Source organism: Microcebus murinus, chromosome 5, assembly GCF_040939455.1.
Source record: "Microcebus murinus isolate Inina chromosome 5, M.murinus_Inina_mat1.0, whole genome shotgun sequence".
NCBI lineage: Eukaryota > Metazoa > Chordata > Mammalia > Primates > Cheirogaleidae > Microcebus > Microcebus murinus.
This window is the reverse complement of record NC_134108.1, coordinates 81,287,326-81,302,011: the sequence shown is the minus strand read 5'-3', so window position 1 is coordinate 81,302,011 and position 14,686 is coordinate 81,287,326. Positions and strand designations below refer to the sequence as shown.

At 37.1% G+C, this 14,686-nt stretch overlaps 1 protein-coding gene across 2 annotated transcripts in view; it reads right to left on the bottom strand.

Annotated features, from left to right (window-relative positions):
• COL9A1 (collagen type IX alpha 1 chain) overlaps positions 1-14,686 on the bottom strand; it is an 87,260-nt gene that overhangs the window by 52,713 nt on the left and 19,861 nt on the right. The window contains exons 8-18 of one of the 2 annotated variants that reach the window (XM_076002742.1): positions 13,590-13,664; positions 13,216-13,251; positions 13,018-13,080; positions 6,819-6,872; positions 6,550-6,585; positions 4,637-4,660; positions 4,253-4,306; positions 2,948-3,001; positions 2,293-2,325; positions 1,494-1,550; positions 236-289 (exon numbers count right to left, since the gene is read on the bottom strand). In XM_076002742.1, coding sequence (XP_075858857.1) covers positions 236-289; positions 1,494-1,550; positions 2,293-2,325; positions 2,948-3,001; positions 4,253-4,306; positions 4,637-4,660; positions 6,550-6,585; positions 6,819-6,872; positions 13,018-13,080; positions 13,216-13,251; positions 13,590-13,664 — 540 coding nt within the window. Of the gene's footprint in view, positions 1-235; positions 290-1,493; positions 1,551-2,292; positions 2,326-2,947; positions 3,002-4,252; positions 4,307-4,636; positions 4,661-6,549; positions 6,586-6,818; positions 6,873-11,912; positions 12,167-13,017; positions 13,081-13,215; positions 13,252-13,589; positions 13,665-14,686 lie in introns of those variants that run through there. The other variant, XM_076002743.1, reaches the window with a different exon arrangement.

Genomic DNA, 14,686 nt, shown 5'->3' with positions numbered 1-14,686 from the left:
GGAAAAAAAGGGTAGCAACAGGAAAAAAATGAAAATGGTGCTTTTTTGTAGGTGTTCTTTTTTGTAATTGAACAACTTTAGACTACATTTAGTCAGATATTGAGGCATCTACTGAGAACTTATCATTAACTAACAAAGGATAAAATATCATGCTTTATTTCTTATAATTCCTTATAATGAAAGTGATCACTACCTCATAATCACAATTTACCTGATAAATACTCATTTTTCTTACCTTGTGTCCTTGTCTTCCTGGTTCACCAATTTCTCCTTTAGCCCCTTTATGACCCTAAGAAATACAAAAATAAATATACATATTTATAGATATAAAATTGTCAGGTACAGAAGGTTGTCAGAAGGCTCATAAAGTGATCCTGCTTCCCCTTAAATTGGTATCAATGTGCTACTAAGAAAAAGGTTATGTCACAGAGAAAATTACTGCCTAAACGACCTTAATAGCACCGTGTGTGTTATATGACTGCTGTATGTATAATATTATGTGCAAAGGCAAAGCAATAAAAGGCAGTAAGTGAAAGCTGCATAGCATGAGAAGATGACCTATATCTTTTCTTGTCAGGCCACCAGTAACATGAGGCAAACTGTGAGACAAACACTCCAAAATTAAGTCTGTCAGAACTTTTACCCCTCAAAAGTCTTTTTGAAAAATAAGACACCAGTCCAGGCTTAGATCTTCTGCAATTGAGGGAACCCAGCAAAACTACCCTTAGACTATAAGTTTTTATTTTCACCTGTTACTTTTTTTTTTATTTCAGCATATTATGGAGGTACAAATGTTAATAAATAGTAGCTATTTAAAAAAAGAAAAAAAAAAAAACTACCCTTAGAGAAACGCTATGGAACAGTAGTGCCTGGGGGCCTTTCGGATCATTGCAGAACTCCACTGGTCTGGACTTTCTCAATGTCACTTCAGATTCCGAGACCAGAAAAAGAGAAAGCTATTTATCCCCAGCATTCGGTATTTATTTTTTGTTTTTATGGAAAATTTTGAAGTAATTATGATGGCAGAATGAGAGAAAATTGCTTTTGGAAAGTCTCTCTTTTTCCTGACTATTTTGTACAGTTTTTCCAATTTTTTATTTAACTAAAACAGTTTCAAATATATTATGTACACAATACCCTCCCACACACAGCACCCCCACCACTCTCTCCCTTCATAGGAGGCAAAATTCTGAACCTTGACTTGGTGTTCTAGAGTCTCTCTATCCAATGTGTTTTATTGGTACTTCTTCCCTGGACTACAAAGTCCATTATGTATAATTAAACATCAGTGTCTCAGTAGGAGTATCTGTCAGGGGCACCAGCAGAATTTCTAGGACTATATAAGCACCACAGAACAAGCCACAGAGAAAGCAAACACAGCCTTGCCTCTAAGACCCAAGTGGGGGCTCCGTACCAGGAGGGCCAATGAGTAAATAAAAGGCTTTACTTTATGTAATATTCTAGAAAATAAAATGCTAAAATTATTCTCTTACCCTCATTCCTGGTAGGCCTGGATATCCTGAGCGGCCTGGTGGACAGGAATTGGGACACTGCCAGAGAGAGAGAGGGAAAGAAAAAGAAAGGAGTGTGTAAACTCAGCCCCTACTTTGTGAGATAGTATTTCTTTTTTGGAAGGGGGGATTCCAGCTACTGAACCCCACTGCAATTATATTCATTAAATGACTCTAAATACTCCTTTCCTTTTTATCATTTCATTTTTAGACTCCGAAATACTTCTAGCTGACAGAAAAGTATATATAACAAATACCCTCCTCCATGTATCTACCATCCAGAGTTAATAAATGTTAACATTTTGCCACATTTCAGATTTCATTTATTAAGGAAACAAAATGTTCACATTCAACCTATTGTACCAGGACCTGATCCATTTCCCCTCCCCACTTCCACTGGAATAGCTCCGTCCTGAGGTTCATATCTCCTCATCAAATGGGCCATTGCGTTTAGTGCAGTTTACCATTATCTGACTATTAACCTACAAGTAAAACAAAGCTTAGAGTGAGTTATTTGACTTCTATCTCTCTAAAAGCATGCCTTAATCTGAAAAGTAAAAATATTATATAAAAACAAAGATACTTCTATAATGAAAAACTGTTATAGTCTGAGTATATACAAGGCACCAGTCCATTAGAGTTACAGATTGCTCTGCCACTGGAATAAAAGTAAAACACAGAAACCCAGTATCTTCCAAAGGGATCTGTTAAAGAGAATTCATCTGAAGACTACATGGTCTTTGATTTGAAACCATATTTTGTTCAAAGGAAAACATCTTACCAGTGGATCTCCATCATGAAAGCCAATTGCTCCCTAAAGTAAATAAAATATTAACATTCAGAATAATTAATTAAAACCTACTAATAATAGAAAGATCATTGGGCAAAAATATAATTGTTTAATAATTTATAATGAGCAAATTGTATATAATATGCTAATATTCTAACACCATGACTCATGAGCATATTCTTTTTAGAGAACCCTAAATTACAGTATATTATTTCTTCTGGGGGATTGAAGGGAGATAAGAGGCCAAATAGAAAATATGGAGAACTCTGAATCATAAATTAAAAATATGAATTATTTCCTCTTTAAACTCCTATTTTTAAGATTACTGTAAAAACTTGTATAAAAACTAGTTCATTTGAAAATACTTCTTCTATATGTCAATGTTTTGTGCATTTGAGATATCAAAAGTGTCAAAGAACTTTAAATGTACTTTGTAAGACTTGCCCTGTAAAAACCACCTATTATTGTGATCCTCTACTTTCTAGCCTAAAAAGAACCATGCTCTGAATGAATGAAAACGTGGTAGCCATTTTGGAAAGTTGAAACAATGACGGGATTAACAGGCATTTCTATTTTTGATTTTTATATGCTTTTTTCAATCCCAACTCTTAAACACAAAGAGAAATTCAAACTGCAAATAACTTACACTGGGTCCTGGGGGGCCGGGGGGCCCAGGTGGTCCTCTTCTCCCAGGGTCACCCTAAGTAATTTGAAATTTGTGACACAGTTGTTATACATGTGTCAAAACACAGCACATAAAACTGGTGAGGCATGAGAGGAATGGTATTACTAGAAACCCCTACTGAGCTCAGCCGTGCATAGACCTGCCATCAAAATCGATGGGTGGCCCATAATCCAATTAGTTCTACAAAACCAGAATAATAAAGGCATTCCAATCTCACCAAGGTAATAAAATTAGACAGAGGGAGGCAAGAGGGGAAAAAGCAAAGTCAATTCTTCTCTATAGGATGATCACTTTACCTACTCTGAAAAATAACTGGAAACACTATTTATTTTTCTAGTTGATTTACAGAGGAACCAGAGCAGCCAATACTGCCAGTGCCATCCAGCTAATTAGAGCCAAAGAAGGCTTGCACTCAGCCTGAAGCTATGGAATGGAAGGTTAACCTCTGCAGTGCCTGACTCTTGTTGGTGCTGTTCACCCACAATCTATCACTTGGTCTGTCACTGTACTCTCTTGCATTGGGTCAGAAAATCAAAGAAGGCTACATTCAAATAAGTCATTCAGATGAAAATGGGTTCCAATTATGCTTATCATCCAATGCTTATTCTTGGTATATTTTCCTCTTAATGTTCTACTGTAAAAAGTCAAAAGCATCTTAGAATTATTTTAACTTTGCAATCATTTCATATTTATGTTCATTTGTTCAGTAACTAAATTTATAATATGTGGCTCCTTCCCTCAATGAGTTTACAATTACCTACCTTTACATAATATCACTACTTCAACAACATTTTTGAAATGTTTACTGAATATCAACATGAAACATTTTTTATCAGCAATTTATTTTATGAAGTCCAGCTTTTTAACATTAAAAGTTAAATTCTGTTGGTTCAATTATAATTTAATGATCCTAACATAAATATACATGGTAATAGTTATACTCTTCCCTTTGTACTTCATGAAAAGTCTAATACAAAAGCCACTGGACCCCAATCCTGGCTGAGAACCTATAAGATGGAAAAGACACACCCTTACTTGACACTCAATCTGGAAGTTGGGAGGAAAAGTTTACCTGAAAACATTAGGAAAAAATTAAAAATCACTCTACAAAAATGATTATCCCTGGGTCCTATCAATATTATAAACACAATTCATCTGCCATTTTTTATTTGCAAGGGAAAGCATACAGTTGGGGTAATTTGCCTTTCCTAGTAACACTTTCTATTAAATAAGCAAATGTCTACCAGAATGCTCTGTGGTACTCACAACAGTTCCTACACGGCCAAGCTCTCCAGGGAGTCCTGCTGTCCCAGGAGGCCCCTAAAGTCAACAAATCAAAGCAACATGGTGATTTATGGATATTTTTATAATCTATCATAAATGTATCAAATATGGTAAGTAGCAAATTTAGAATTCTGTATCTGTGTTAGCTTTGGTTTCCAACGAGACAATAATTCATTTGACCAAATTTAATTAAGATGGAACAGAAATTTCCTCAATTAACATTTAGCAGGATAGGTACCTAAAATCATGCAGGTAGAACACTATAAACACCACTGGGTAGTGTGTTAGTTGGAGAATAAGGTGGGGATTTGAGAAATAGGACATTTTTATAGGCTGCGTAAAAATAAATGATGCCATGAGACTTACAGGGGGTCCAGGAATACCACGACCCTAAAAGATTAAAATAAAAATGTTTATGGTATATGGTTTATACTTAGTATAACTATGAACAGATATAACTCAGTTTAAAAATAAATCATAAATTCTATAACTAAATAAATATATGATGTTCATTCTAAAAGCACTGGATAAAGAAAAGCAAACATGGCTCTGCTTCTAAAGGAAGAAGCAGCTTATTTCAGCTCTTCAAACATTCCTTTGGTGTCTATGCTAATAGTAATATTTTTCCAAACTTTTTAAAAAGAAAATCAAAGTATAGAAAAGCCTTCTACGCTTGCCCTCAAGAGAACTTACCATCACTCACAAAGAGGCACATCACAACCAGAAAGATTTTATTCATTTGTACTATTTTATATGTAACCCGCATTACAAGCATTATAGTTTTATAATTTACATAAAATGGTGTTTAGAAGTTTCCTAAACAAACATTCAACACAGACAATCAGGGGAGAAAAGGGACAGAAACACACCTCCCTTTTGACAGGTAGGGGCTATATTTCCAGTAGATATTGAACATAAAATGGTGTTCCTCTTGAAGTAACCTACAATGGGACCCTATTTTAATATGCTAAATTTGACATTAAAGCTAGTCATTCTATCTCCCTTTCCTTTACACTTTCTCTCTAGCAGCACCAAACTGCATATAAGCAAGAATTAAAAACTTTATCTTATTCATCTTCCTAATCCTAATTCGTAGCATAGTGCCTGGTCTATAATAAACTCTAACAATGTGCTTGTTGAACTTAAAACTGGACATCAGCTGCCCAGAATCCCTATTTTCTCTCTCTTTGCTTTCCAAGTTCTTTTTCTTCCCCTTGGGATTTCTCATTTTTCTTTCTTCTACTTCCTTGGCTTGAATAGCTTTTATTCACAGCTGTCTGTGATACCATGTTTATGTTAGCTTTTCATTCCAGCCCTTTCTAAAATATTCATATATAAAGCATCCCATGGAATCAATATACACCCTCTGATGATGATGATATTTCTAATTCTTCAGGCAGCCAAAACAAGCAAACACTTCACATGTGTGTTAATATTAAATGAGACTTTTTAAAGGCTTTCTTTGAAAAATTACTCCTATTTGAACATTTTAATACATAGATCAATTTGGGAAACAGATGTTATGCTTAAAAATACTAATCAATAAGTCATTATCAGAGACCTAGATGTTTGACAAATTTCACTGAACAAAAAAGGGCATCTCTATAAGATGTTGAGATTGAGATCTGAGTTGAAAAATATGGGAGAAAAGCCAGCAAGCTATTCACTTCTGAAAATAGTTTTTATAATGGAAAAGCTGACAGATGCTGAAATATGGCAAAGAAAATGGCACAAACAGGAAAAAAGGAGGAAAAATACAGATTAATGACAAAGAGCGAAAGAGGAAAAAAGAAAAATGGAAAGGAAAAGCAGCATGAGAACCTAGTCCTCTTATGTATACAAATAACACACATCCACCAGATTGTGCAATGTAGGAAAAGACCAGCCAGGGAATCAGGTGAGTGGTAATATCTGATTAGCTGATATTTCATTAGAGATAAAACCAGCAGTTGTAAAGAAAATGGTGTGAAGCCATGGTGTAAACATTGAATACTTAGATTTGCTATTATTATGCAAGAAATGTTTTCTATCATTTGGGAGTAGAGAGGGAGTTGTTTATTGGGAAACACCACCTGTAAATAGACATACGTATATTATACTGCACATTCAAATTTCTGTAAAACTTTTCTACTCACAGTACAAATGCTTACCATACCATAGAAAGCATAAACTCCTTTGTCACGTATATTTTGTAGAAAACTGCATTTAAGAATTCCACAATGGCAGAATTTTGCCTAAAGATAAAAGATTTTCAATTCTTTTGCTTTACATTTACTTACTGGAAATCCACGAGGTCCAGGTACACCAGGTTCTCCCTAAAAATAAAAATAGTTTTGTTGTACTGAGATTTTTGTAGCTAGAATATGAAAATTGTACAAATGTTGGAATCATTAAAACACTCCATCTTGGTGTTTTTAAACAATTTTAGTCAAACAATTGTATTTCAGTTACTCCATAACTTCATGTTAGTTGATTTGCAAACACTACAATAAAATTCTACTTTAGCATTTAATTAATACCAGCAATTAATAACAGGAGGATAACTTACTTTTTGTCCCCTTGGTCCAACGGAGCCAGGGGATCCATCAGGTCCTGTTAATCCCTAACAAAGCAAGATAATGATGTTAGAATATCATAACATCCTTAGGCAAACCACTAGGTGGAACACTTTCATTTTATGTATTAATTATCTACAGATGATTTCATATGATGGAAGTATTTATAAAAAAAACTTCCTATATTCTTACTCAAAGGTAAAGATTAATATGGGATCTGCCTGCTAGTTATTTTTATTGATAAATTGTATCATGTTCCTAACTTCCTGCTAACTGCACTGTTTATCATAGGATTCAATAATTTAGTGATTTTTGTCTCTGCTTTGAAAAAAATGCAACAGAACAATGATAATGTTCTAATAGCTAAGACTGACAGGTCTTGGCTCTGCCATTTATTCAAGTTTGTACACCTCCTTTACTTCATTTATAAAATAAAAATACCATGTGTCTCTCTAACTATAGTACAAGACAGTGTCCTGTCTTGAAAGTTAATGTTTCTTTAGTAGGAATTAAATACAGTCTAATTATTGCCTTACAACCACTAATAGCCCTCTACCTATCTTCTAGCAATGACAATTGCTTATTGTACATTAATTTTTAATGTTGAAACGTTTGAGAGCATACATGTTTCTATATAATTTTCCTTGGTAAAAATAGCTATGATTAAACATATTGTTGTATGCCACTCAGTATATAGAATTTAAGTCTATTAAAAACATAACTATCATATTTAATATTAAAGAAGCTATTAAATACATATTCTAAACGTTCTAATTTTTTCTACTAGGACTTATTTTATCATCAATATAAAATATGCATTAAAGCATGATAATACTATATGTACACCTAAATTTCCATATTTGGTAAAGATGCGTTTCTATTTTTAAATGTTTTCTTTGGTCTTTGACACTTTCAGATGTAAATTACAATGTAATCTTGAAATTATACCTTCCTAAAGATTAATATATGTGTTTATATATGCATATGTATGTGTACATTTATATACATTCATGTATAAATATCTTATAAACCCATTATCAAGATTTTCAAAAAGACCAAAACAATATCTTATAAAACCTATTATCAAGATTTTCAAAAAGACCAAAACAATATTGAAAATATGAAATCCCTACTTAAAAACAGATCACCAAAATTCATATTTAGACTGTCAAAGTCTGCATAAATATCAATAAAATGCTTTCATGTGACTCATAGAAAACCAGTTCATTGATCATCATTTTTACATTTCTCTGCATCAATCAATTTCCCTAGAAACTTCAGAGTGAATCAAAGGAAGTATAAAAAATGTTAATTACTGGAAATTTACCAAAGAAGAAAAATATTAAACATACACAAAAGAATTTTTGACTGTCTTTGATTTTCAATAGGCCTACTCTAATTACAACATCGTAATTTGGGAACAAGCTTCAACAGGGTTAGTTAAGCACCTATGGTAATGGAATGTTTGTTTTCATGTATCAGCAAACAAACCATACATCCAGGAGCACTCTCTGGAGGGACATATGGCACATAAATTTTATAAACCTCAGGGCATATTTAACTAATGTATCCTCTAACTCCCACTTAATGCCTAAATCCTCCAACCAATCCTGGTCAATTTCCACACACACAATCAACTCACCTTCTTCAATGTGATTGAAATAACTGATAAGATTAGAAGATAGTAACAACTATATATAATAGAATTTCAGCTGCAACATAATAAAGCAGAACCGAGTAGATAGTTGGATAACCTGGAGGCTGTTCCAAGTCACTTTATATTTAAAATATCCTCAATAAGACATGATGATGAACTATGTCTGTCACTGGGAAGTTCTTTTAAGTAAGCTGAAAATGGATCCTGGTATCAGATATAGCAGTGAAATATCATAAAATATGTAGAAAAACATAAGCTCCACAGGGACAAAGACCACATGTCCATGACAGCCCTAGCACGTTGTCCCTAACATCAAACAAATACTCAATACGTCATTACTGAATAAAATTAATTTAAGTTAGCCTTTTAGGTGGAAGGCTATCACACTTGGCCCTTCACACATCTTTATTTTTGGCTGAAATCCTGACCCTGCCAACTTAGTAGCCGTGCAACAGTGCACAAATTGCTTAACCGTGCAGTGTTCTAGATGCTGTTCCTCATTAAGGCCCTACAAATAAAGAAAAACATCTAGATATTAACCAGGGCACTGTACTTGTTGGCCTCCCTACACTTCTTCAATGCCTAACTATTTCCACCTACACTGACCTTTCTGAATAATTTTGTAATAGCTCATATCCTACTCACGTAACATTTGCCAGGGATAATAGTTGTATGTTTTCAGAGGATACAAAGCCTCTAACCTTTTTCCTGTGAAAATGTAGCATGGTTTAACTATAACTCCTATACTTAATTCTAATTCCTCTTTTAGCTGATATAGAAAGTATAAGAAAGAATACTGTTTTAAAGAGCTCTCTGAGCATGTCACAACAAATAGTTATAAGAATATCACTATTGATATCATTGATGATAACACAGTTGTCCTTTGGGTGTTATGAATCGATCTCTGACTTCTCTAATTTTACATGTCCATAAAGAAGAATCAACTAAAACTAAGAAAAAAGAAGTAGAGAAAGATTTGAAATACACAATTTTCAAAATTCAATTTGCAAATAAAACTCTCTAATTCTTATTTCAAAGAAATGACAGAGGAAAATATTACCAGTGGCAGAAAGAATTTACTTCCTATGAATGTTTATGCAGACAAAGTTCTACACAGGAAGATACTGAAGCTGACTGTGTCCGGAACTTTCACACTGCTGCTTGGCAGAGAACACCAGTCCTCAGCGGCGATTTCCTTACAGCATTCCAACAGCTCAGCTGTCAAGACTTAGAGCATACTCCTAAAGGATAGCTGCTATGACTCTTACCTTTACTGCCAAAAATCCATTTAATGTAATTCTTCCAAATTTCATCCAACTAACCATTTTTGAACACTACCAAAAAATAAGCCTTGCAGTGAACGAAAGAGAAGACAAAGAGAGTAAAGGTTTAAAGTCTTACCACTACACTCATGTTTCACTACCAAGAAAGGACTATTGAAGGTTTCCTACTTATTTAGCTCCCCTATGGCCAGGGACAAACAGACAGCAAACTCTGACCTAGTTATTGTATTTCATTATTCTCAAAAAGTAAAAGATTTTTTTTAAATGTCAAATTAATCCAGGAGTGAAATAAGAAAACCTTTCAATTCCAGAAGTCCCATGTGGCTCCAATTCAAAAATTGAAGGATTTATAAATACATCAATATTTACAAATAATTATAAAATATCAATTATAAATGTTTTATTATCCATTGAATTATCCATATTCTTCTTCTTGGTTGGCAACTTCAGGACTAAAAGTTCACTATCATTTCTTATGTCTATTCTCTCCAATTATTCATCTATTAAGAATCTTATTGTATCTGCATGAGGTGGAGTTACCTGGGGAGTCTGGAAATCAAGGATCTCTATTCTTTTGCTATCTTAGCAACTAAATAACCCTGGGTGTCTGGGGTAACCACTTGTCCTCATAATTATTGGATTTTCCTATTTGCGGAAAATAATATTAGACCAATCTACTTTCCAGGTTATTAAAAGGTTAAAGAAAATATTTGTGATAGTGCTTGAGGAAAAAGTTCACACATATGCAAATAGCATAGTTAATTTTTCTCTTAGATCTAAGAAGTATGTCAAATACTGGCACATACATGAATTTCCTCCTTTTTTTCTCTCTTGCTCTCTCTTTCTTTTGCTTTCCTCCTCTATCCCAGGAGTCTGACTCATCTCTTTCTCCCTGAGGCCTTCAAGATCCAAGTTCTATGATCTAAGAAGACTTACTCTTTCAGATCTTTTAATATTTGAACTCTGGTTTGTGCTGCACTATGAGACTGTAAATATAGGACAAAAAAAATTACTTGAAATTGTTCTTTCATTGTGCTTCTAAAAATTTCAAAGGACTTTCATTTGTTTATCCAAAATTTCTGTTAAAGTGGGAAACTATAAGGAAAAACCAAGGATTCTCTTTATGACATAGGAGTATATGGTAAAGAAGAATTTGTTGGACAAGCTACAAAAGCACTATTAAACTGAGGGACAGATAAGTCTAGTCCTCTGTCTATTATATTGCAACTCAATAGCAAGATAGGACTTCATTTTCCATTTTCTTTTTTTTTTCTTTTTCTTTTTTCTGAGACAGAGTCTCACTCTGTTACCCAGGCTAGAGTGCTGTGGTGTCAGCCTAGCTCACAGCAACCTCAAACACCTGGGCTCAAGCAATCCTCCTGCCTCAGCCTCCCAAGTAGCTGGGACTACAGCATGGGCCACCATCCCCGGCCAATTTTTTCTATATATTTTTTAGTTGTCCAGCTAATTTTCTTTCTATTTTTAGTAGAGGCCAAGTCTCAGTCTTGCTCAGGCTGATCTCGAACCCCTGAGCTCAAATGACCCACCTGCCTCAGCCTCCCAGAGTGCTAGGATTACAGGTGTGAGCCACTATGCCAGGCCTAAGATACGACTTCAGATGACCAGTTTATCCTTCAATTACAAAAAAATTTTTTAATTTAATCAGAAATTTTCTTTTCACCCAAAAGCCTACTTGAAATTTCAAAAGAATATAGAAATATCAAATGCAGTGGCTTCAAAAAAAAAAAGAACAAAACAAACAAGAGAATAAAGAAATGAAAAATTAAAAAAATATATATAGAAATAAATCCAACCTGCATTGGTCTACTAGTTTATTTAGTGGCCTTACCTTTATCAGACTTTTATGATGGTATGACAAAGCCAAGTAATTCTCAATGTTTCAGAGAAGAGCTTGACAGCCAGCAAGTTATATAATTTTAGTTTGTCTTACCTAAATATTACTTTGATATTCAGTTTGTGTTATCCAAATATTAGTCTTTAGGTACACTTCATGCCCTGCCACTTTGCATACATAGAAAGTTAACTACAGGCTTTGAAATAAAAAACAAAGTCTATCTCCTAAAGCACTAAGTAGTACAGAGAAATACCTTCGTTACGGTAATCTTGACACAGAAACCATTTCTTAATAACAGCTAAAACGGAGCTACTTAGTTTTGTCTCAAAATAAAGAATCTGTCTTAAACTCTAGTCAAAAATTCCTGGAATTATAAATGTAGATTTTCAGGTGCTTTCTTTCATTTAGAAAAGTCTTTAGTTTTTGGAAAACACATAAGAGTGGTAACTTGAAGGATAACTTAAGGAACGCACCATGACATGTTCTCCAAGAACAGATGGCATTTTCTTACTTAGGTTTGTCTTGCACAGACAAAATTAAGGTGGTCTTGGTGGGATCTCATTAAGTATTAGTAGAATGCATGGAAAGAGAAGTTGAGCATCCTGGAGTTCTTATTCTGAAGAAATATTATTTAGCATTTAGTTCATCATATAAACTCAGCATCTGAACTTTCTTTAGATGGGGACAGGAGGTAAATGGAAAAAAGGTTGCTGGATCCCAATCTTCAAGCAACCCTAGAGCCAGCTCATTTCTGTCAGTAATGCCAGTCAGAAAAAAATACCACAGAAAGAGGAAAAACTAGTTCTGAATTTTCTATTCAAGGTGTGTTGACCATTTCCTTGTTCCTACCCTATTCACCACCATTCTCCTACTTCCTTCAAGCACATCTCTCTTTTTATAATCCTTGGAATTTAGGAGTGCTCTGCCCCTTGCCCTGCCTGCAGCTTCTTTTTCTAAATTGACCCAGAGAGTGCTAGTGTTGAAAGGGACAGCTGTGAGCCCCAGCTCCAGCCAAGGCCAGGACAACCCCACCCCACAACTTCTAACCCCCAGTGCCAGCAGTGGGGCTGAGAGTTTGGTGGGGGCCCCTGGAAGGAGCAAGGAGTTGACTGTTAGAGACAGGAAGCCCATACCTCTGCTACTTTCCAGAGGAGAAAATGCCAGCGCAGTATGCTAGCCCCAGGAAGCCTTGAGGTAGAGGTATCTTCACTTTTGATGGCCTCTTTGCATAAGCTGCCAGCTCCACCACCAGGCAGTCAGGAGCTCTCTCAAGGCCAGTTCAGGGGCACAGGGAGTTCTCTTCCTCCCTCCCTTTCTCCCTTCGTTCCTCCTCACCCTCTCACCCCCGCGCACACACACACACAGATCACACACCCCCCAGGCACCCGCCTACTCACGTCAGCTCCGGGTGTGCCGGGCTTGCCCGGAGCGCCTGGCTTTCCCGGCTCTCCCGCGGGACCCTGGGCAGTGAGGTGAGGGGTAGGGGACCAGGCACAGAGAGAAAAACGTGCAAAGTTGAGACCTTTCAAACACATGTTGCTGCAAAACACGTCTAAGGGAAGGAAGTGGACCACCACCACCCCCCCATAACTTACCTGGGGACCTGGGGGACCCTTTGGGCCTCGGTCACCCTGGAGGGATGGAAGGAGAACACAGTCTTGAGTGCGAGACACTGGGAACCAACCCCCCCCCCCTCCACCCAGGACAATCCCATGTGGGATCACCATGCGGATCCCATCGGAACAGGGTAAAGGCCGAAAGCTGGAGGTTCATGACCAAGAGGGACAAGTCTACTTCCCCCTCCCCCAAATTCCCAGGCTCCTAGGATCCCACCCCCAATTCTCACCCATGTCCAATCCTACCTTTAAGGGGGGTGGGGGTGGGAATGAGGGACCCTGACCCTCTCTAAAATCCCATAGGAGCTGCGGGGGGGAGGGGGGGAGGGGGGCACCTGGAGATAGAAACTTACATCAATGCCATCAATGCCCGGAACCCCGGGGGGCCCTGGAGGCCCAGGGGGACCCTGCTCGCCAGGGGGACCTCTCTGGTAAAAACAGCAGACACAGATTAGTGGAACACGTTGGGAACAAGGAGCTACTTGGGCACAGTGTCTAGAGCCCCCGCCTCCGCCCTACAACAATACCTCCTGGCCAGAGCCTGGGTTTTTGAAACGCTAATTAAAGTGTCTCAGGCTTCCTAGCAAGTGCAGTTTGGGCCCCGCCATACTCTGAATGAGGTAAACTGTGGGGTTAGAGCAGGATGGATGCCCCTAAGGTGGGGGGAGGCTTCACTGGGCCTCACCTGTACAGACTGCATTAAGCTGGAGAGGGGTTGTGAAAAAGGAGGGTCTGACAGCCTTTTTTTCCCCTCAAAGGGATTTAAAAATGAATATGGGGGGGTCATTCAATACCTCGATTTAATCAGTAACCGCAAGTGAATGTTTTGGCCAGAATGGAACAGCCAAGAATGGAGAGACTCCACACCAGATCGACACAGTGTCGCTGTCAATCTTTCCATGTCCAGTAGAAGGGGGAGGAGGGTATTCTTCAAAAGATTTGGGAGGGACAGGACGGGACAGCTGTGAAAGCAGCACCCGGCCTCATTTCAGTTTTACCTGCAGTGACATTCCCTTACATGAGGTCTTTGCACCTCGCTTCAAAACTACACCAAATTTCAGACTGACCCTAGGCTTTGACCCTTTTTATCGCCTGCAAATAGCGACCCTTTGATGGTACCAGAGGTAGAGCTGGCCTCTGAAATACTATGAACATGTTGCTTAGGGAATGTGAGACCTTTTTTGCTTCTGATTTAAAAAAAGAAGAAGAAGAAAGACTCTTTCATCAAGGAAAACTTTGTTTTTCTAAACTCCAGCGACCAGACAGGTTACAATGGGGTCTTTGTAAGCGAAACCTCAAACCTCAGCTGGGCTTTTCCAGCCCCTGCCGGTCCTCTCCAGCTTGGGAGGGAGGAGACACCAGAGCCTTTAGGAAGTTGCTGAAGTTTTGATGGGAGCCAGGGCTGCCCAGCTACGATGCAGGAGCCGCCTGCACTGCTAGCAGGACACTC